Source organism: Danaus plexippus, chromosome Z, assembly GCF_018135715.1.
Source record: "Danaus plexippus chromosome Z, MEX_DaPlex, whole genome shotgun sequence".
NCBI classification, from domain to species: Eukaryota; Metazoa; Arthropoda; class Insecta; order Lepidoptera; family Nymphalidae; genus Danaus; species Danaus plexippus.
Genome location: NC_083559.1, coordinates 9,462,882 through 9,488,540, shown reverse-complemented (window position 1 = coordinate 9,488,540; position 25,659 = coordinate 9,462,882). Strand labels below are relative to the sequence as shown.

Genomic DNA, 25,659 nt, shown 5'->3' with positions numbered 1-25,659 from the left:
AAACGAAAAATTCATATAAAACAATTCCTAGCCGGTTAACAGAAGATTACCAGTATAAACTGATACCGTAAGGAAAGGAAGAGAAATACACTTTTAATAAAGTATATATTAACAAGCCTCTGTCATAACATGTTTAATTAGTTTTGAATCATTGAGAATATAATTTATTAGATATTAAGGAAGAGATATGTATATAAAAAATCTCACGAAAGTAAACCTTATCTGTCTAGATTAGAAGAAGAAATATCTTGTAAACTAAACAAATATATAGTGTATAAGGAAATTACACATTTTTCATTTTTTTTAACCTTGTTCACTATTTAGGAATTTAGGAATACAAATAATTCTAAATATTTTAATATATTAGTTAATGTAATAACTAATGTATTAAAATAGTAGAAGAATTAGAAGAATTAATTAGAAGGTAAATTTTTTACAGACTTTTTACTCGTGTAATCAAATCAATGAATTAATTTTAAATGATTTTTAGATTTTCAACACAACAGTCCATTAAGTATTAGTTAAAAAACGTAAAATATTGAGCTTTTAATACGAAGTAATTATAAATTCAAAAATGTTATGAAAATTTTGTTGACATGAGCAGAATTTGAACCTGTAATTTTCCACTATCACGTTCATTTTGCTATACCAATTAAAAACAGCACTTTGACTTAATTATACAGAAAACCAAAAAGTAGGATAAGTCTCTCGGTATTGAATTTGTGGACAAAGAGAAATACTTTTAAACCGAAACCTGGAAGGTAATCAGGTCCCTTAAAAAGTACTAAATCCCCAAATGAAAGCGCTATTAAAATAATTTAATTATAGCCGCAACTTTGGTGACCTTAGCAGTCCTTCGGAACGGTTTCGAAAATGGATTAAGACAACAATAATTTTATTTTGGCTATGTCTATGATTTTATTGATGCGTCTACCTAATCCAAACTATCCAAATGCGCCATTTTCATAAAAGATATCCTGAGAGTTTTACTATGTGATCGAAGCCGAGATGAAGAGATGGTTCGAAAAACCAACACACGTCACAATCTTGAGATTTTCTAAGCTGCTATGGTTGCTGACTGGCCGCATTGGTCGAAAGTCAGAGGCTGGTAGGTCCAGAAACGTCGTTAGATTGACCAACAACTTTCTCAGTGTTGTGAGGTAGGTAAATTTAGAATTCAAAAGGTTTAAGACCGAGTGTCCTTACAGAGTTTGGAACAGGCTTTTGTCCAATAGAGTTCAATCACCTAGCCTATTATGGTGATGAATATTTAATGGGAATTTCAAACGACCTACACATGAAGATACTTTTAATAATATTACAGGCAAATTTTCATAAACAATTTTTTCCGTCCAATTATCGCAGAATGCTACAGTTGGCGGTGGAATAGAAGTAAAGTGGAAGGCACTCTTCAGAACATGGCTCGCATCAAACGACAGTCATGTATTTATTTCATCACCAATTTTATTCATAAGCTCCAGTGCCCTACGGTCATTGTATTTCAATCAGTGATTTAAATAAATATTGTGCTCAATTTTGCCACGTGTCTATCATCTGAACACTTGCACCGAATGTGGGTCCCGTAATCCCATACGTTGATTGACATAAAATGTATAGTTGGATATTTTGTCTGCTTTTGATATCACACATCAATCCCTTAAAGTTAAAAATAAAAAAAGAGATTTTAAGCTCCTGGTTAAAATAATCCGCTGAGAAATGCCCACAATCTGAGTAAAGTTTTACCTACATAGTGGCTTTATAAAAATACACAAAGCTTATAATTTTTCCTATTCGGATGATAACAATTCTCAATAAAATTAAGTGAAAAAGCCCCTATTATGCTTGTCTATTACTTCATAATTGACAAACATATTAGGAAGATACAAGTATTTTTTAGTTCCATAGTATTGATTTACTAAAGTTATCATTTGGTTTGTTTTGTTTGTCAATTCGATCCTTCTAAGATAATAAAGTCATAATAGTTGGTTCGGTTTTTATTTATTTAAATTTTAAATACATAAAGACTTATTTCACAGAATAATTATTGAGGTCCTTTTGTTTGTAAGATCTTGCGAAGTTGTCTACCACAAATATCCGCTATAAGTTTCGAGATGTAGTATGTTCTGTCGTTTTGTATTTGAGTTAAACAAGGAAGTAACAATTCATTTTATTTATTGTCTTCGTGAAATTAAATATTAATAAAACTTTCAGTTATAGATTTTTATTATTTCTCATTCTAGAAAACGTTTTTTCTTTTTAAAACAAACTTGCCTGAAAGCAAACTACCATTTCTACAAAAGTGTTGCATGTGGGTGGACAATATTAATACTCAAAGTTATACTCCATTGATATATTTATTTAAAATATGTTAAAAAAAATGGTTATATTTGGAAATGAAATATTTCTAGCGGATTAAGGAATCCTTTGCGCACAGCTTTGTTGGCGCTCACAGATCATTAGTAGCGCAAAGATTAAATTGATGTAGTCTGTTATTATTTTCTATTACACATACAAAAAATACTCATTACTACTAATTGTTTTGACATAGGTCTTTGAATTTATGCCTAAATCTCTCACAAAAATAACATCGGTATCGATGATGTTTATTTTTCCTTTTCTTTCTAATAGAATATTTAGACTCTTTTCATTGCCTGAACAGTTTTCAAATTATATTAAAATGCTTTTGACTATATCACAAAGGCTTTGATAAATGAATTTTTGCTTAAAAAATTTTTGACTATTTCACAAAGGCTTTGATAAATGAATTTTCCTCACTTTCTTTCATTTAGTGCATAAATTGCAAGCTAATTGAATCCGTTCGCGTTTTACCTATAAGCCTTTTACGACACAGAGAATTTCATCACTTTTTTAAAAAAGTTACCCGTTTCTGCTAAAATAATTCTAGTACAAAAATTTATAAAATATCGTGATATTTAGATATTATAATGCAAAAATAAAACAGTCGTACAATAAAGTACAAACATATATTGCTGCTTTTTCCGCCAGCTTTAGGTTGATAAATCATAAATTTATAAAATAATTAGGCAAATCGAAGTTTCTCTAGAATAATTGAAAATCTATTGGATACAGTACCCCCAGCTGCGGTAATTTCCATTAATTGCACGATGGCTGAGCCGACCTCGAAAACAGAGCAATTAAATGAGTATGGTCTGTCACCTTTGTTTATCTATACCTTACTTTACTGAAAACAAATAAATTAAGAAAATAATAAGCAAATAAAAACAAATGTTGAAAAAAATAAAAACGAACTTGATGCCCTTTTACTTACTTACTTAATAACAATATTTACTATCTATAATATTAGAGACATACTTGTCCACATATCACACCAATAGTCGCTAGTTTTCCTACAAGGCATCTTATGATTTTACTCTTTATAAAAATAAGTTTTGCTTAACGCAGCCTTATGATATCGCCAAAGGTTTTATCTTAGCCATTTACCACATTCTTAATCATTATGAGAGCGGATGGTTTCTTAGTTTTATTGCAAGTAATAAATAACTATTAACACATACATATATAAAAAATATAACTAAAATTATAAGGATTTTATATATTTTTGTATAAAATATATGTATTAAATTTGATCACAGCTTTTATGACTTGTTATTTTGAGTTTTGACGTTAAAGAATATTTTTATTTTTTTTATTATCATTTATGCTCTCTTAACTTTTATATATACAAAATATTTAAAAAATATTTTTTTTACCTCCAATATCTCCCGATTTATGCTCAAATTACTTTCAGAAACAAAATTAAAGGAAGTGTTGTCTTGAAAATGTTTTCTATGGTATGTTTTAGATTGTAAGGACAATCAAATCAAATAAAAGTTTCTCTATTGTACCTACGATTTGTTCTTTGAGAGGCTAACACTCTACTCGAATAAAAAAATAAACACTTCTTTAAGGAATAAAATGTAAGCGAAAGTTATATTGATAGTCTTTAGTAATTAAATAATACTTACCAATCTTCGAAACCGATCACTTAAATGTTCATATTGATTTTACAAATTTAAAACCGATAACCGTTGGATTTCCAGTTGAACTCCGGACACTGTTAGGGACGCGACTTATCGTAATGGAGCGCGGAAGGCATCTGCCTGCTCCTTTTCCGATTCCCGCCGCTCCCGCCGGCGCCACACTTCGTCCCTTGTTTTCAAGTGTCAAGATGTGTTTAGAGCCAATTACATCCCCAAATATCAATAGGTTTTAATGAAATGGGGCTTTTTATCACTCGTTTACTAGAGTTAGTTGATATGAAAATAAAATAATTGTACCCATACTAGGTACAGTTCTTTGCAGATATCTATCTATATAGGCATAATTTAAATAAAACGTGATTTAATCATTTTTATGATGCCAAAATGGTTTTTACATTTATTGCGTACTCTTACTTATAGTAAAATAAAGAAAATGGAAAGTTACTCTACACGTCCTATAGAATAAAAAGAATCAATATATTATGGAAAAATTTTGCGATTTGACAGGAATATTTGTACATAAGATCGAGTGGAAACAGCAACTTCTTCTATTCCCTCTCAATAAAAACTTGCATAAGTAATCAGACTGATATTGCTTTTAAACAAATTGAACTACAAACTTTATGTCCAGTAACTTAACTAATCCACCTTGAATCTTATCTCGAGAGGAAAACTCACGGAGCGTCTGCCATTATAGATACTATTTCATATTTATCAGTTGCATGTAAAGAGACAGACTGAAAGCTTTCTTGAAATATCCGGGAAACGTTGAATTTTGTAGTAATTCCCGGAACTTAATAATCACCATATTTTATTTTAAATTAATTGAGTAATTTTTTAATAATTATACTGAAATAAAACAATATCTTTTAAAGAAAATAATGTAACGATGGGTGCATGTAACTAGAAACTTATCTCTAAGTCTGATCTCATGTTAAGCTCTACAGAACTAACCTAACGAACTCCAGGCCTCTGTGAAAATATGTGGTTTGGCCGTTTCCCTACTGTCATATTTTTTTACTTTTTTGCTGAACAGTCTCGTAGTTCCTGAAGTGATGAAATGAACAGGTCACATATTTTGATACTAGTAAAGTATAGTAAGGAGATTATTTTTTCAGTGTCATACTACAAAAAACTTTAAAACTATTTTTCAAACTATTTTAGTAAGTATCACTTATTAATAGAAATCTTATAGGGTCATCTCTTCGGTATAAACAGCAATAGATTACCGATAGATCTGTATGTATCACCATAAACAAATCAATGCTTTTTCAATAACCCAGGAATACAAAAAAAAAAATAAGATTGATCAAAAATAGTAGTATAATTATGATTTTGCTTACCGTTGATATGACGTCTTTGGACTATAACCTAATACTTTGTCTGGTCCTACACGAATCTAATGAGCGTCACGGAGAGTCCGCTGAAATAAAATATTATTTAAACACATTACATGCATTTAAAAAGAAAAACTTCTGTATTGATTATGTATTAAAAATTTCTTTTTAATATTAGTAATAAAAAAACATAATAACTTTGATCATTAGGCAATCTTACGAGTATGTCTAGTGCTATTTTAATTCTTTTTATGAAAAAATATTTGATATTATTAGTCATTATAATATAAATTTTTTATACATCTGAAAAACAACTTGTAGCATATAAAATACAATAATAGCTTTCGACAATCAACATGTTTAGATGAATTACGCCAACTCAGGACAACTTCAGAGAGTTTTGTTACACATCTTTTACCTTTCGAAATATTCAATCATCCTTTTACTGACGTTTTTTATTTTCATTTATATATTCACTTCACAGTCTTGATTTTTCCCGTCAAATAATTAATAACAATTAAGAAATAAAATAACGGCCTGAAAGCAAGTTATGGTCGCTACAAAACTGTCCCTTTAATCTATAATATTATTACCGGCAGTAGTGCAGCATGATCGGATAAACTAATTTGCAATTTTCCTCTGTGTTTTGTACTACTATCAAAGCGCTCCTGACTTAACAGAGGACAAACTTAATAAGCTTGGAAGTTCAAAACTAGATTCGTTACTCTTTAATCTTTCAGATTTAAAAAATCTTTACCTCAAAATTGTAATGTTTGGAATCTGTTTTCCTATTAATTAAAAAATTTCTATACCTGGCTTTATTGAAACAGAAGTAAAAAAGCGTATGAATCCACAGTCAATTAATGTTGAAGGAACTGTACATATATGAAAATTCTCATATTGAAGCCTTACTTTATTTTATAGTGTATCTATTAAAGCTTTTCAGGCATTTAAATTATTACTAATAAAAGGACTTTACATAGCCTGTGTAAAGCAATGAGCTTATACATATATTAAAAAATGTAATTTATTAACTAGTGCATCTCAAATAATTATTTATTATAACAATAGTTTTCAAATTAATATAAAATGAAAATTTCTCCAACATCAATGCTTTGATGGCGTTGTAGTTTGTAGAACATTACGGAATTTTCTCATTTAAAGTTTGGATTTTTCTTTGATATTTGATACTACTGAGGATATACGAAACAAATTAGTCGTTTTAATAAAACTAGACTGCAATATCTTTTACAGTAGGAGTGCATTTGTCATCCCTTTACATATATTGCGAAATAAAACTATTCAAGCTGAAATGAAAGAAAGAGGCGGTATGCATACATGTGAGTAATAATGCAAAAGGATTTAGAAGGATATACTGAAACTGGACATATTTATTCTTCTATTCACGAATAACTCAGCATATTACGAATTGATTGTTATTTTTTATATGTTCCGATTAATGTTTATATACTATTAATCATAATTTTTTCTTTAACTAATAAATGTATTTATTTAAATTAAAAGATGACACTATAGTAAAGACATTTAAAACATTTGAATTTCAAGACTTTTTTAATATATGTTTCTTTTTATTTAAGATTAATAAGTAAGGTATTTAAATAAAAGTCGTATATCTGAGAAACTAATGTTGATACGTTATTGCTAACGTAAACATTCTCTGCACATGTTGATAGAAAACATGTGAAATAGATATCGTAGGATAAATGGAAGGTATAAAACATTTAAATAATTACGTTCAGATCACCTACTTTAACTAGCTCAACGTGGCGAGGGGCCGTATAGAAGGGATGGAGAGAAGGGATGGAGAGAGGGGTCGCATAGCTACTAGTGCATGCCGCGTCGTAGCCACGTAGTATTTATTATGTTTTGTATCGTATTAATACAGCAACGCACAAGAGAAATTTTTGAATCCGCACCAAAGATCATATAAAAATTATAAATTTAATTTAAAACAGATTCCTGGTCGAATCTAAAATCCTATATTTGGTCTTTTATCTAACAGTTGAATAGTTTGGAATTTTAGTAAATTTTACTATAGTGATTTCTGACGTAAAACCGTTACCGACTCATGCTTCCTTCACAATGAATTTTATAACTTTCTGCGAGTAAAGCTTCCGAAGCTCGAATTAACAAACAACTTGTGATAATCTTCTTATTATCTGTGCCTTGAACAGATCATGAGTTAAACTTGTGTATGTGCAATTAATTTATTCAAAATGGACCACATACTAAATAAAAGCATATACGAAGCATTTTAATAAAGGTTTGAAGTCCAAAAAGCTATCAACGCTATTTACTTTTTGATAGAGGCTTACTCAAGAACTCTGGACTGCCAAAATGAGTACCTAAATGTAATACGTTCTAAGAAAATATTATATTCGCTTGCAACACTTATCATATACAAAGTTGATTCCAGTTGTAACTGCTCATTTATCGCTTTATTTCAGTTTACCATGGCCAGTATAAAGAGTACACATAAGTTATAAAAATATTAAAAAGGAAAATTTATCATTATGTTTCAGGTTAAATATGATTTTATTTTATTTTATAGAAAATTAACTTCAAATTTTTTTACTTTATTTAGTTATTAGATTCCTAGGAACATCGGACAATAAGTAGTAGAGAATAAAAATAGCTAATTAGGGTTAAAAGCAACTAATCAAGAGGTTCCAAAGGGAACAATATTTATATCTTTTTGTGTATATTACATAAATCCTCCTTACGTAAGTGTCACTGAACTCCTCCTAATATTAACGGCTGACTGATTAAAATGGATTTTTATGTACGCATTTGGCTGGGTCCCTAGATGGTTAAAATTCTCAAATCAGCAAGGCAGATGGCGCTGAATTCGGTATATGCGTTATTTAAAATAAAAGAGCTGCAAAGTAGTTATATGTATTGTTTTATCACATAACATTTCTCTCTGAGCGCAACTGTGATGCTGATGCGGACGGAGTCTCTACAAAAGTATATATATATATAGATACTAGTATATAAAGATATACTTATTCTTTAATTTATACAAATACATTTAATTTGTAGAAATTTAGAAATGTATATAAAATACAGTCAGATTCACGTCAATGTGATTAAGGACAGAACCATCCGCTTCCTATGGAACTGGAATCGACAACCCTTGGGTAAGTTAACTGTTAATGATATAGTAAACTAATAATACAAATATTAATATTTATAAAGTAGAATTGTTTAGAGAAAATCGTTTCATATTCCATGTAAAAAATCAAAGAAAATCCTTGTAAAATTATCACAAAAAAGTTAAAATGTTAATAAATGAAAAGACCTCATTTTCTGTCTGCAATATACTTTTAGTAGGCTTCGATATTTCGGAGTGGTTGCGTGATGAGTTTCGCGATAAGACAGCTGGTGGGTGCAGTATATAGCTCATGTTGTACATCAGATCAAACGGGAGCAGTGATGTGTGAGATTTGTTATTAAAAACTTTTTTAAAAAGATTGTTTATTATTAAAACAATGATTTAATTTCATGTTTTAATTTGAGAAGTATAACATTTATATATAAATAAGAAACAATCAGTATTTTGATATTTTATAATTTTTTAAATTATTTGTTTGTCGATATTGTTTTAATGTTTTGTAGTGAAAAGAATCAAATACATTTAAATCAATCAAAATATTTCCTTTAGCAAGAAGGACGGAATTATATTTTTATATCTTACAGCTAATACGATAGCCCTTATGAACATGTTTCATTCTAACTAGACTAAATTTACATTTTAAGAAGCTAATGTTTAAATTATTCGTGTAGGTAGTTTCACCAGCATTCTTGAGACAAAGGAATTTTGTAACTCTAAAGAATCTTAGGCGCCGAGCTTAGTTAGTTAAGTAATCCAATGCAATTGAAGCCGATCGATTATGTTATAATAGTTTGAGTACATGTAATGGAAACCAGTATCAGTTATATAATAATGTTTAATTATATATTACCTTACGTGTCACGGGTACAAACAGAGTCTAAGATTCTTGATTAAAAATATATAAATGTCTATAATATGAAAATAAAAATTTTACCTTCTTTTTCATGAAGTTACTTTTATTCTGGACTTTATTTATTTCCATACGAGTGTCGCTGGGATGAAGCCGCGCTTCATCGTGTTCGGTCTTTAATAAGGTTAAATGGATCGATGACTTTGTGACTAGGTGCTACCATTGAAACTGTCCACTCTGATTTTTTTTATGGTTCTATTATTAAATAAATAACATTTACTAACGGACTAACTGGAAAAACAGTTAATAATCATGCATTTTTTTATTCCTATATTGAAATATGTGAAAGGTGATTATTGATGTTTGATTAAAAAGGTTATGCGATGATAGAGATATTTAAGACATCAAATAGAACTTTTGAAATATCGCTCCCTTTTTCATAATTTAATCATTAATATTACTTTACTTATTCTCTGATGTTTAAGAATATAATGGCAAAACTCCTTCGAATATCATCCTTCGTCATAAAGGTTTTTGTTTTAATTTAAAATAATTTTTTGACTCTTCATTCATTAGTTGCTATTACATTTATTCCTAAACCAGCAAAAAATGTTTGAAATGCTTTCCCCAAAAATCGAAAGCATTTTGACCAAATATAACATTATAATTATTCTACCTATGGATTTAAAACTATCCTTGTTTAATTCTGAGCACTAGTTTTATAACATATTTTTAAGCATTGTTTCGTTTGCATATATTGATATTCTTTCGATGTTTCGATAAAGAAAAAAAGTTATTGTTTTTTTCAATAACTTTATAGAGAAATATTTATAGGAAATTGGATATGTATTATTATATACCCAAATTCCTATAAATATTTATTGTTACAGAAACTTTTCAAAATGCGTGGATGTCGCTGAAATTCCTTACTAAGAAATACTGAAATCTGCTACACCGTATATTTTATAGGATGGGCTTTATGATTTAACGTGCAGTAAAAGCAAAGGCAAATTTCAAAATAATAAGTTTACGGTAACGCAAATAATAATAAAAGAAATTAATAATATTAAATATATATATTCCCCAAAAAAAAAAAAATCTGTTCGCTTACTGGTTTTAGGTACGATTATTGTGTAGCACATTAATATTAAAACTGTATTTTTACTTAATGCGAATCTCAATGTAGATACGTCCCAGCCACTTTATAAAAGGTTCTGAAGCCTTTACACATCCAAATGAAATTTCAAGAATGTTCCCGCAACGTATTTCACGTATGCCATGCAACGATTATTAAGTCTTCCTTGAACTATCCATATATCTTAGTTTTGCTTCCGTTAAACTTTTAAAAGTATAATTCTATTATAAAAAGCGAGACATTCACCAAAATTGTTCAGAAAGTTAAGTTTTATGATAAATTTATATTTCAAGCATCAAAATCATATCAAACAATAAATATATTATTGGAGTTCTGAAATAACAAATTCATGTGCAGTTGGTTAAACATCCGAGATATGGAGACAAACAATATCATTTCACCAGATAAGTTTGTTTTCATATTATATTTCAACAGAATTATTGCTATAAATTTATGTTAACTTAATAAGTAGCACGGGATATCAGTTATGATTGAATTTCAATTTATTTTATAAAATTGATTTTCATAACCTTGTCTTTCATTATAAATTTCTCTATAGAATTTTTTATCCCTCTTTGAGTTTTTATTCCAATTTGTAATATTAATATGCTAGCAAGAGTATTAACAAATTCAATCAGCATTTAAATGTCTTCGTAGCGGTAATTCTTTACATTAAAAACGTTTTGATTAAATGTTCATAAATGAATGCATATTCAATTAAGTTCCTATTTTATTTTATAAAGTTAAAATTATTCTAGGCAATCGTGAAAACGATGGACCGCTAAATAATAAAAGCGTAAAAAAATTATGTTATTTTTTATTTTGTGATTAAAGAAATATGCAGACGACATAGGTACAGAAATATACAACCTGAACAAAATTACATACAGCGCGGTTAATGTTTTAAGCAGAATTCCGAAAAGATTTAGCCCGTAACATAACGAAACATCCCATTAATGAACTAATAGAAAAATGACGACACCTCAGAAAAATATATATCGGATTTTATTATAAATTCATTGTTTTAAACACGACGCCAGCCTCGCAGACGTCACTAATGTCACTTGTTTCTGTACGTTCCAGATATTTTAAAATGAAACTTCAATTCTTCTAAATGTTCTTGTATTTCTCGAAGGTTCTTCATAATCACATTCTTTATGCTCCGCACTCGCTGAACTCTGCAGTCCCCTGTCGTGCGTCCAGACGTCATATTTATACCAGAATTCAAACATAGTTCTATTCTCTTTGATTTCGTTTTACTTTTAACAATAGTAACGACGACCAATAAGTTGTTATAATAATTGATGCCAGCCTTGAGTTATTTTCATGTTGCATCCGTCATTGAAGCTGCTTGCGCCGATACGGCCATTCTGGCAGGCGGTGCGTACTCTGCACCTGCCTGGTGATGTGTTCTCTCTTGCTTAGCTTTCATTATGTTCTCGTACCTGTTGCAGGTCTCGTAGAGTAGATGGGCCACGTTCAAGAATTGATGCTTCATCATCCGAAGTCATGCCGATACGGTTATACTGATGAGTGCTCTGCATTGTTTTCTGTCATAACAGAGAGATACTTATGTAGTCTAGGTACTTCCACAGTAAAACTAGATAACTTTATATTGTTATAGTTATGATTAACAAATTTGTTGTGGTCGTATGGGTGACGTTGTTTTTTACGACTCATCGTGAGACGAAATCATAATATCACGTCCAATTATTTAATGTACTTATGGCTTTGGGGCATCTCACGAACATTCATAACATATGTCATAGGACGTCTCCACCCGCCTACAACACATTTTTCTTTCTTTTTATTTATATGTCGTAAGACGTCTCCACCCGTCTAAAACATTATTTTTTATTATAATTTTTTTTTTTTTGTTATGGTTCGGATCCGCACGCCAAATGCATCTTTTATAGTAATATATCTCAAAATAAGTGTTAGACAATCACATTACTAGCTACGAATTATGTAATGCGTTTGCTTGAAGTAATTCGAACAAAATGTAATACGCTCACCGGATAACTATTAGGTAGGCGAACCGTCCACCTAACTGCTTGCTTAGTAATTCTGTGTCGTCCCTCAGTTGCTATGAAGTCTCATCGTAGCTGGTTATGTGCCACATTCGTAGCTGGTCATGTGCCACATTTCGAAGTCATCCACGGTCTAAAATCACTTTACAAGATATTAATCATTCTCAATTATTTTCTGGATTTTGTATAGTTCACAAAATTTTAAATATAGGGATATCCGATTTCTGGGGTTATATTTTTATCATTACAATATCTCCCTTCTGGAATCTTTTAATCGTAGCTCGACCTCTCAAAGACCTAGCTTTGTATCTTCTCTCCGCCTCGACCATCCTGTTTTGAATGTGTTGGTGCATTACTTCGATTTAAACGGACTGATTGTTGAATTGTAATCTAAATTGTCAAAGCATAATTGACTTGTTCGTATGTGCAAAACATCGGCAAGGATACTAAATTTTCCACATGTATTCTTATCACGTAATAAATCTGCTCCGGTTAATATATCAGTAGTCGTTTCAAAACCTGGAACTATAGAAAATTATTTCTACATTAATAACTATTTAACTATTCATTGAAATAGTAAGGTCCGATCTCAATCCACGCAAATAGTTTACGATTTGTTTTCTACACCCAGAGATATCATTTGCAATTGATTCTTGTATAACGCACCACTGCGATCTTGCATTTTATTTAAGAGTACATTTACCAGTTGGTATTAAATTAAAATTCGGCGTGATCTCCTTATTCCCGTCGGAAACACGATTCAAACGCAAGACCACGGTTAGCAGAAAAGGAACAGAAATTAGTTATATTCGCAATAGATGTATTTTATCAGGATTTTGGAGTCGAGTATGCTTTCGTTTGAATTACAGCATCGTTTTTGTAGAGGCACTGCCGTGTGTTAACCAGACATGTTGCAAATATTACTGTGAAGAGTATGTCTATTGTCGTATTTAAATAAAGCAATGGTTTCAGTAGTTTGATATTAAAATCATGCAAGTTCTTATAGATCGAGTGAGTACCTTTCTACTCAAGTCTTCCCAAGGCCTCCCTCCGTCATCTCATGGTATTCTTAAGGATACAGCAAGGACCTGTGGTTAGCTCAAGAGTAACACGCGATTAGTTCAGAGGTACGCTCTCCACATCTGTGGTATAGACTTGTCTTCTCACGGTACCACAAGCCTTCCCTACAGAATCTCATGGTTCTCTTGAGAATACATCATGGACACGAGGTTAGCTCAAAGGATAATAACAAATGTTAGCTATGGTCTCACGTAATGCCCCTTGTGTAGATGTTGCAACTAACCAATCGTCTGCACACTTTCTAGCTCGCTCCTTTAAAAGACTTTAATTCGAATGTCGTAGTTACTGATTTGGTACGTATTTACAGCCGTAAAGATGCGTTTGAATCAATCCCGAACACACACACTATCACCGGGATCAAAAGATGATAAAATTAATATGATCTTGTTAGGAATTTTAATCGTATCCCTTGTTTTTTTTAGTAGCAAACCTTCGGTCACGCTCTGCATTGTTGACATCATTTGCATGAAAGACTGAGGAGCGTTCTTCATTACGCAAGTTCTCCGGATAATTATTTTTTTTAGCTGGATCAGGATTTACAAATACACTAAGACCGGCAGTAACTGATCACAGGAGCGATCCCAATTCTGATATCAGATTTATTATAAATTCATTATTCTAAAGACAGGACGCCAGCCTCGCAGACGTCACTAATGTCACTTGTTTCTGTATGTTCCAGATATTTTAAAATGAAACTTCAATTCTTCTAAATGTTCTTGTATTTCTCGAAGGTTCTTCATAATCACATTCTTTATGCTCCGCACTCGCTGAACTCTGCAGTCCCCTGTCGTGCGTCCAGACGTCATATTTATACCAGAATTCAAACATAGTTCTATTCTCTTTGATTTCGTTTTACTTTTAACAATAGTAACGACGACCAATAAGTTGTTATAATAATTGATGCCAGCCTTGAGTTATTTTCATGTTGCATCCGTCATTGAAGCTGCTTGCGCCGATATATATTATATCCATGCGACAAGAGATTTTGACAGGTCCTCTCAATTACTAAAAAGTCTATTACAACCTTTTAAGTCGAGAATTTACATACATTTCTCTTGAACTTATCACTTAGTATTAATATCAATTACTTTCTATAGAAGTCAGTAAAAGCGAGACCATTTAAAAATCAAATATCCCTGATTAAAGAACATTCCCAGAACATCTTTCTGGTTTATTCCAATTTCAGCGCCTGAATATAGCACTGAAATAAAATTCTTAGAAAATTGTAAAAAAGTATGTTTGATTGCTTTTCAGCTTTGTATCGCGACAGAAAGCGTTTTGATTGATCTACTCTCTTTAATTGTAAAAAAATATTAAGGGATTGGCCTGCATATCGACAATAAGCACAGAGCTTCATGTCTTGTTTTATAATACGTTACAAAGTCCTAGCAGGATTCTTAATTTATCGTGTTAAGATTTTTTACTCCCTTATGGCGTTTCGCGGAATAATGGCTTTGTAGTTCTAAAATCACACGGCTTTAATGATCTTTTTGGTCTTCGACAGAATAACTGTTGTTGTATCTGTTAAAGTACGAAAGTCGAACACACGGCTGATACCAAGCTTTTGAAGAGTCTGGAATATGACATATGGCTCCATATCCACTTTCTGCCAGGCGATCACTGCAATTCTATTTTCTTTAACACCTCATTCCATATTGTAATTTGATGATGAAAACGAAAACAATTTTATGTGAAATTGAATCAAATGAAAGATGCTTATAAAATAATATATTTAAAATAGTTTTAAAATTGAAAAAGATAAGACTATTTATGTAATAGTATTTAGGGCTAGACTAGTTATATACAGTTGACCTGCCATAACTATGGACCAAACCTTAGTTGCCTACTTACTTACTTACTCAGACAATACCGCAATGACGACAATACACATCAATCCAGCAACAGCACCTGATCAGCTACAATTGCATCTCTATTAAAAAGAGAAATATGTGAAAATCTGACCATGAAGGCAAAAGAGACTAAATTACCCCATGTCACATTTGCCCTCAGAAGAGAAACCCGTCCCGCAATTATGTTAACTGACAAAGAAATCCCACATGAACAACCTGAACTTGGAGAGAAGACTATCGTGACAAAAGTGATTTTGCACTAAACGCAAACAACTAGGTACTAAATTCGCAATATGTAACTGATAATAGGTCAGCAGTCGCATCTTAACATGGATAGCAAAAGTACAATATACGAAGCTATCGTGAAACAAATACATCTACGTTCGCCTAAAGATTAAACCTGTGGAGCACGAAAGTAACAACTAAAGCATAAATTATCATAAGATAGATTTATTTATTGTGGTATTACAAGAAAGCGCTAGTTGAAAGATTAAGCCGATCGGGATCACTATAATATAAACTATTAAACGGCAGTGATATATTGATACAAGAAGTGCAAATTAAACCACAAATTAAAATCATTTGAGATGAATGTTACATCAGACAAAACCAGGGCTTATTAATACTACAGATTTCCATAATACCTACAGGTATGTTATAAAAAAAATGTTTAGTAATGAATCTTCAATTTACAATTAAGTCTATGTTGTGCCATCTAGCAAAGTCATCGAGAGAAGAAAACATTTTCCTGATATCTAGATGGCGCTGGGTTTTCGTAGAAATATTTATTTGTCTCGTTAAACGGTTTCACTCTTCCGTATACCGTTATAGGACCTTCGTCACAACTAGTAACTTGTTTATTTCATAGATGGCACTATTTGACTAAAATGTTGAAATATAACTTTTTATAAGTTGCTCTATTGAAGTGGCACTACAACATTTAGCTGCTTGAAAAACCTCTAATATGATTTCATAGTTGCAAAATAAACAAGGTTGGAACGTTTTACTCGATTTTTTAATAAATAATTATGTCTAACAGTTTTGATACCTTATAAATTTTGTGCATTCCAATTCTATCATCAACAAGGTGGGTTTTAGATAAAAACACGTAAAAGTTTATATTTTATATTACAAAAAATGGAATGATTTGAAATACAATAATAGTTTAACACAATAACATACAAATTCATTAAAAAAGTAAAACATATTTCATCTAAATTAGTTTCTTCAAAATTAATTACTTATTATTGAAATAATGTGGTGAATAACGATTTTCAATTTCTTTAAGTTTTCAGTATAATGATATAAATTCAATGTTACAACACAAGTTCTGAACAAGTATCAACAAAAAAATAAAGACGATGTGGCTATTTCAATATCTATCTTATAATCTATTTGATCCGTGAATACAAGCTATTGTCTTTAAATTATTTACAAACTAGGAGTTACTTAATGGAATAATTTAGTAATACTTAGCTAAACTAAACTAGCTAGCTAAGCTAAACTTCCACTACCTCAGGTTAGTTACATACATAATTATTTTCTTATCAGTGATTTAATGTTGCAGTACCTTAAATTTACTTTCATTCTCCTAAAAAGACATATTTTATGATGTTATAAAAGACTGGCTATTATTAGTTTGGTTGAATGCATAAATCTCAGGGAGTGATGTTTTAATATATTATTATACCAAAATCATTATGTTAGCCTTTGTATACAAACGGCTACATACATCACGTTACAGCCAATAGGAAAGAAGTAACATTCAAAACAATTTAATCATTCACATGAACGAAAAGCTCTAGGGTTTAAGTTTTTTTTTTATAAGATATTTGTGATTATTTTGATAGTGTATATAAAAATCGAAAATATATGGTAATGTTGTACCCACTTTTTTAAAATTCAAACAAATACTTTTTCGTTAGAATAAAAAACTTTTGGAATGTTTTATTCTGCTATCAGTAATGTTGTATAAGTATCTTAAAGATTAATTGACAGTAAAATAAATGAATACAATAAATGGGGAATTGTGAATTGAATTATTTTTTTGTTTCAAAGGCAGTAAATAAGCATTGATAGAAGGAAGTCACCGCTGACATAGACATCTGTAACAAAAGGAATGTTGCGGACCTTGATTGTGGATGAGGAAGAGAAAAGGTTAGGAAAAGGGAAAAGGAAGGAGACTGTGGGAAAAGGGTAAGGGCAACCGGCTCTCTCACTCATCGGACTAAAAACAGCCATTAAAGACTACTTCACGCCGATCTTCTGTGAGAGGGTGGTAATTCCACAGTCGAGCTAGCCCCTGTTCGAGGTGTAGTTACATGACCACGGCTAGGCTCAACCACCTTAAAAGCATATTTTTATAGGTGCTGAACACACAATAAATCCTACTTATTTTAGTCTTTATAATAGTTTTAACATATTATAGTGTAAATTAAATATTTTTAAAATATTAAAGTGACAATGATTATATTTTTGATCGGTTATATTAAAGAAATATAAAAAGACTTTGGTGTTATGGTCGGTCTACACGTCAGTGTCGTTTTTCCTTTCTTTTCTCGATGTATTTAAATGAATTCATAAATTAAAAAAAAAATACACTAACTGACGTCAGCACAGTGTGGATCCGGGTTAAGTTTTAATAAAGATTTATATGAGATCTTAGGTTCAAAGAGAATGAGAAACATATATAAAAATAATCTCAAAAAGATACATTTCAAAATGTTAGTTAATAAGTTTTGGAAGTTAAAGTGATTTTATCGGCGGTAATATTTTTGTGATGGTTTAAAGCAAACATAATAATTTAATACTTTTTTTGTATTACATTTCTAGCGTAATATTATCGTATACATTAATTAAATATAATTAATATAATAATTTTTTTGTTCATTTGAATAATTTTGAGTACCTAGTTTGTTTTTAGAAAACGAGTTATGCCACTTATAATTGAAGTCTTAAGCATTATCAACATGTTCATAAAAAAACTTACCTACTTATGAATACAAGTAAGAAACTATAATTAATTAAAGAAAAAAAAACAAATATATTTGACTTAATTCTCAAAAATTGTGAGTCATTTAGTCTTAATTAATAATGTATGAAGTACGTTTAATACTTATATGGAAAGCCATAAATAAAGGTAACTTATTAATTATTTGAAAATAATACATGTTTTTGAAAATTATAAAAATGGTAATATCCCAGAGGATATTTGTGCGTCGGCGTCCAGACCAGACATATTTCTGTATTGGCAAATTTTAGAGGGCGTTGAGTTAAAAGAGTTCATGGTTTCTTGGAAAACCAACGTCTCCAAAGACTATGCCATCAAGGTCAAAAAGTATTACGAGCTCACTAACGAACTCGCCAAGAATATGTTTTTTTAATTTTTACGCTGTAGGAGTGGGAGACAGAGGTATAACAGCTTAATCACTCTACAGCCTACTTAAAGACTTGGGTTCTGTCCAGAACTAACACCAATTCATTTTTGGAGCGTGCTACGAAAGCAGGCCTAGTATGTTCGTTTCAAATTTTGTTATTTAAAGAGAGGAGCTTGGACGGTGGAGGTGAGCATTAATTCGTATTAGATAGGGGCCCCTTAAACCTACACCAGGGTCGTAAGTGCCAGGCACTGTAAAAGCTCCTCTCCCTATAACGCGATAGACCCGGGACCCGAATGATGAGACGTTTCGTCTCATACATCCAAAATAATACTGCACAAGAAAAATTTTAAGCAGAGAAAAAAATAATAATAATAATTCGATAAACAAACAAGATCATGAGAAGATAACGTACAAGTGAAGTCCATCAAGTAATACATGTAATTTGTGGGGGTCATAGTAAAGTGAACCTTATTGCACTCAAAAAAGGATAAGAATAGCTTAACAAATAAAACGCCGCAACCAAAGGAATAAAATAGACAATATAACATAAGCGAACGATATCTTGTAACTCGTATAACCACGTAGACGTTAACTTTAAAACAAAAAGTGTATTTTGAGTATATAAATTGTAGCAGCTGTGTTATAAGTTTAAAGTGAGAAGGGTGATGAATATAATGTAATTAGTTTTGATACTAATGGTTTGACGACCTCTGCTGCCTCCAGGCTGAATGGAAACCAGCTGCAGTGTCGGAGTCCGAGTCACCTTCTTCGTTTAGACCTATCTGCGCACGTGGCTGAAAAAAAACACAAGTGAAGCAGACTATATTGATAACACTAGTTTACAAAATTTAAGTTTTTGTTTGTTGCCGCAAATTTTATTTTCAAGACCTTCAAATTTTCAAGACCTTCTCTTACAATTAAAAAATATGGGGTGCAATATGAGTATAAAACTCAACTTCCTACATAGTCACTTGGATCAGTTTCCGGAAAATTTAGGGGATATGAGTGAAGAGCAGGGGGATCGTATGCATCAAGACTTACGCATCATGGAAGAGCGCTATCATGGTTTCTGGGATACGAATATGATGTCTGACTATTGCTAGTCCTTGATACGTCATTTTCCAAAGTCTACACATCAGAGAAGATCTTTAAAACGTAATTTTCTAGAAGTTAACGATTAAATATGTTTTTTTTTGAAGTTTTTCTTAGTAAATACGTTTTTTTTTCTATTTATTCTTATATAGCTGAAACTCAAAAACTAGAGCTGATAAAAATATTCTAATTATATTTTTGGAAATGGCATAGCATATCTAATCAACAACAATTAAAATTTCTTTGGCAACAGATGTACTGTAAACTAGTGCACTAGTTTACAAAATTTAAGTTTTTGTTTGTTGCCGCAAATTTTATGGTTAATAATGTTAAATGATGATTTGTTTATGTCAAATCTACCCTCAAAATTTCTTCAGCAGCTATAGTTATTTTGTTTTTGGTTTTGTCATTTAAGCTTATAAATTAATTGGTAACGGTCGTATTTTAGTGTTTTGAGATAAATATCTAAAGTTTTTTCAACATGAGCAGTTCAAGGAGATGTTGTTTGAATAATCCAGATCATTTTTGTTACATTTGCGGAGAATATGCCTTTAACTATTGTAGAAAAGTTATATCACAGTTGGTGAAAAATACCGATTTTGAGTATTTTGGGATGCCTTTGGATAAAAATGAGAAGTCTTGGGCGCCTAATTGTGTTTGTAAATCGTGTGTTGAATATTTAAGATTATTGAAAAGTGGTAAAAGAAGTACCTTTAAATTTGGAACACCGACTATTTGGCGAGAACCACAAAATCATCTCGAAGACTCTTATTTTTGTAGCGTGAATGTAAACGGTTTAAACACTAAAAATCGGGCTAAATGGCTGTACCTCAGTACTAGTTGTGTTCAACGTCCAGTGCCGAAGCGATTGCCTAGCTCTTCAGTGCCTACAAAGGTATCAGAACCCTTAGAACAAGACATTGAACGACATCACAAAATGATGCTGATTTTGAAGGTATGTTCAAAGAGTCATAATGCGTTACTCAAAATGAGTTAGATGATCTTGTTAGCTTTAGAATGGCTATCAAGGCTCAAAGAAAAAAAAAATGCTTTCCTCGGGTACTAAAATAAGTTTTTATCGTGAAATAGAGAAAGAATTACGATGTTATTTTTCCGAAGAGGACGGTGTTACCTTTTGTTCAGACATCAAAAACTTGTTAATAAAAATTGAGGGAAACGATGGAGCCTGGAAAGCAAAATATAGTCCACAATTCATTAGTAGCTCGTGACAAAATCATCCTACCACCATTACATATAAAACTGGGCATCATGAAACAATTTATTAAATCACTACCCAAAGACGGCAAGTGCTTTTCTTACATTTGCCAAAAATTTCCTCAAGTCACTATGGGAAAAATTAAAGCCAGTATTTTTGATGGCCCCCAAATTAGAAAACTTATAAAAGACACTGAATTTAAAAAGTATATGACTGATTTACAACTCAAGGCTTGGACAGCTTTCGTCTGTGTGATGCAGAATTTCCTCGGGAATAAAAATTACAGTGACCTTGTAGAAGACCTTCTCTTACAATTAAAAAATATGGGGTGCAATATGAGTATAAAACTCAACTTCCTACATAGTCACTTGGATCAGTTTCCGGAAAATTTAGGGGATATGAGTGAAGAGCAGGGGGATCGTATGCATCAAGACTTACGCATCATGGAAGAGCGCTATCATGGTTTCTGGGATACGAATATGATGTCTGACTATTGCTAGTCCTTGATACGTCATTTTCCAAAGTCTACACATCAGAGAAGATCTTTAAAACGTAATTTTCTAGAAGTTAACGATTAAATATGTTTTTTTTTGAAGTTTTTCTTAGTAAATACGTTTTTTTTTTCTATTTATTCTTATATAGCTGAAACTCAAAAACTAGAGCTGATAAAAATATTCTAATTATATTTTTGGAAATGGCATAGCATATCTAATCAACAACAATTAAAATTTCTTTGGCAACAGATTTACTGTAAACTAGTGTAATCGTAAATAGAGAATTTATGATAATAAATGCTAATATTTTAAGCGACAATAGAAAACGTATGAGAGTTAAACAACCCAGTACAAGAAAGCTAAAATGACACTGCTTCATTGGTATTATTGCCTTGGCTCTAAATATTGTTTCAAAATGTTTCATTATTCATATTATAAATGGGAATGTTTATCTTAGGACTTAGAGGCCTCGTTTTATATAAACACTTTGTTAATGACATAGAAAGGTTATCCGAAAAAATAAAAGTATCAACAGTAATTAAGTTTTCAAATTAAAAAATAATAATAACTTAAATTATTATTATACTTATTGAATTTAAATTAAGAGTTAGGATATATTATAAGAAATAGAAGTTATGCTCCCATATGTGGAATAGATATATATTTTTATATTCATTGGAAAATGTATCTTATTTTTATATGCATAAGAGTTTAATACCTGGTCGGGTGTAGACGGCGTGCTTCTACTATGACTTGCAACTCCTCTTCGGCCGCTGGCACCCCGACGACGCACTTTACTGCTCAGCGGAGGTGGCATAGACTTATCATCCTTCTGAAGATTTAAATTCATACAATGTTAGATTCTAATAATTGAATTTAACTACTATGTAGAAAAATTATCGCCAAACACCAGACATGGACTACCCTTGTTTGTTTGTTGGGACGTTGTGTATATATATATATACACAACGTCCAACAACAACAACGTCCAACAACGTCGGTCCTCTTCAAATCTCCGTCAACAAAGCCATTAATAGCCTAAAAAAGGTTTGATGCACGAAACTTGAATCGTATATTCATAGATGTAAAACGAAATCCAACAAATCGTAAACACGCGACTATTTTTCGAAAACCAGACCAATATTATACATACAATTTAGAGAAAATTATTGAATATTTCTTAAGCATTACTAGTATTTCATCTGAAAACAAGTGATGATTTTTGAGTTGACTCATGAGGGTAAAAGCAACAGGCTCCATTTATTTGTATACATAGATACAAAAATGTCTATTCTACCTGTATATTATCTGCGGAACCCCATGATTTGTGTAGTTCACCGTCATCTGACCGTCTCTCGACATCAGCTCGTTTATGAACGTACGCCGTCCTTGTAGCGCCAACACCCAGGAAGTTACTGAATGCCTCTGTAGTCTTCTTGACGCGCACGTTTAAGGAGCCGATGCGTAAGAAACCTTCCTTTTCTGAAATTATTTTTTTTACATATTGAATTAACATTGCGTTATTCAGCACCAGATATTGAAATGACTTCAGATGCAAGACAACACATGTATGAAAGCTGACGAAACCAGATATAAAATCGTAACAAAATTTCGAACCTTTGTTCTATGCAATGTTAAAGTAAATAAATACGAGTAAATTAATTAATTCTGTTAATACAAATGTGAAACTATAGATGATAGTTTAAACAAAGTCAAATTCAAGTCATCGGAGCAACGGCCTAAGACTTAATATCTATATGAAGTTTAAAATAAATAAAATGTATGTATTCAAAATAGCCAAATTATAAGAAAATATATTTTTTTAAACCAACCAGAAGCTATCGCGATCACTGAGGCGATGACATTTGTGAAAAAATATATTTTTGCCATAAAATTGAAAGTTATGTATTGACTATGACTAATAAGGTTGTCAAATACGCGGAGGCAATATAATAAGCAGCATGGACTAAAAAAATAGTCTTAAAAACTTAAGTAGTTCTTAAAAACTTAATTTTTTTCACTTTTTTACTCATAGTACCTACATTATAAATGACAACAACTAAACTAAGATATAATAATGCATATTTACTATTGATTTAAAATATACAAAGAATAAAGTTTATCTCGTTTCGTTGGCTTAACTTACACAAAATTTTCAAGACAATCACAACATCTAATCACCATTTACTAAAACATTGAATACACCTTGAAATCTATTCAGATTGTTATTATCCCAGTTAATTTAGACACACAGTGACATACTTTTCAATTAAAGAACAAACAGCTTTACAACACTTACATCCCCATTACATGTTTATATTAATATTATACACTAATAATATGTAAGCAATTATAGACATTGATTATTCCCATATTATCCACACATTATCTTAATACCGTTCTTGCTCAATTGTTGAACATAACTCTTCTGAACCTTCACAGAAGGTTGCGAAGTAACACTACGACCGACATTCGTATCCGGTTCTGTAAAATTTGTCCCAAAATATCGTATTAAATACAAGAGTATGAAAAGGGGTTTGAAAATTATGAACGATAAACATCATTTTGAAGATCTGATACCATTTTTATTGAAAAGACAGAACTTGATAGGTCACTTGTGTCAATAACTTTAATATATTGATAGTTTACTAACTGATATCGGTAAGATATGGGGAGAGAAAGCTTAAGTGAATGCTTAAGAAGAGATATTCTTTAATATTAATTCCTTACTTCTATAAGACCCTGGTGACAGGGACGTATCCATATGCACAAGATATTGTCGCGCCTTTTTACCGGACCAATCTCTCATATTTGGATCAGCATCTGAAAGAGATTGCATGTAACTAAGAACTCTGGCTTATCAAAAATTTCTCTGATTTTTTGAAAATATAACAATTTTAAAGGAGAGTTATATACATAAGCATGCTTCAAGTTATGGTTATCTTTAAACAAACAGATGGCGCTGTTATCACTGTTTATAGCGCTATCTATGATTATAAACGAAAATAGTTTTGAAGAAAACGCCATCTCGTGATGATAATAGTAAAGTAACAGTGTAGATTCAACAATACGTCTCTTTAAGCCCTGATATGAGGCTGGTAAATGAACGCATTTTGATATCTTCTCTTTACATTAGATAGCTTGAGCCTGTGGTCAATAGTTTTATATTTTTGTCGCTAGATGTCGTCAATTTCGATGTAAGCAGCATAATTCTTGCTTACATTTCCATTGCGATTATTAGGAACCTTTGCTATTTTTACTAATCATGTTACTGAGTTTTAATTAAAAATAAACATAGTAGTTGTTAAGAATCGAGAGAATTAGAATATAATCGATATAATCTTCAAGCAGACTTCTCAAATAATATTTCTCTTGTTATCGCACAAGATTAATCTTTTGATTTTGAGTCTGATTTCTTTATATTAAATATCTAAAATTGTTGGTATTGATTACGGACATTTGATTTAAAAAAAAAATAATAGAAAATACGAAATTACAATTTAAAATTTTAAACTTACCATACATTTCGACCAGGAGTCTATAGACGTTTTCATGTCTGAACTGCATCGCAATGTGTAATGGTGTGTACCCCTATAATATATTTTATTACAATTAGGTAAACACATAGAAAGTAAGTAAAAAAAAAATCTGAATTAAAGTTAAAATTATCTTCTTATGAATAAGAGCAACGCCAACAGGTAATAGATATTGGACACAAGTTGGCTTTTCCATTATGAAATTCTTCCATCGCAATAGCTTTTAAAGAAATTAAGTACACTTGAGAACAGCGAAATAACTTCTGGATTTTGTTATGATTTTCATCCTATCGCCTGAGAAAAACTGATGTAATATATCAGTCTCAATATCGGGATCAATATTATTTAATATAATCCATAGATATTAAAACTCAAATATTCCTGATAGGGCAGTAACAGCTGTAAGGAAAGGGGAAAACTTCGAAGTCTGTATAGTTTCTTCTGTTTAAAAACGCTACCGAATGCTCAACATTTTAGGAATATTTTAGAAATATCTTTTGAAAAATATTTTTAAATATATAT

At 31.1% G+C, this 25,659-nt stretch overlaps 1 protein-coding gene across 2 annotated transcripts; it reads right to left on the bottom strand.

The window, feature by feature from the left end:
- Window positions 1-16,530: 16,530 nt before the first annotated feature.
- LOC116777782 (uncharacterized) lies at window positions 16,531-25,292 on the bottom strand. Of its 2 annotated transcripts, XM_032671490.2 has the most exons (6): window positions 25,120-25,292; window positions 24,332-24,424; window positions 23,999-24,085; window positions 22,899-23,083; window positions 22,320-22,433; window positions 16,531-19,593 (listed from the first exon to the last, which is right to left on the bottom strand). In XM_032671490.2, exons 1-6 carry the CDS (start codon window positions 25,166-25,168, stop codon window positions 19,492-19,494), a joined length of 630 nt encoding a protein of 209 aa, XP_032527381.2. In that variant the 5' UTR covers window positions 25,169-25,292; the 3' UTR covers window positions 16,531-19,491. The 2 variants fall into 2 exon arrangements, with proteins under 2 accessions (XP_032527381.2, XP_032527382.2); XM_032671491.2 differs by lacking the exon at window positions 23,999-24,085 and having other exon boundaries at window positions 25,120-25,279.
- Between the last annotated feature and the right edge of the window lie 367 nt (window positions 25,293-25,659).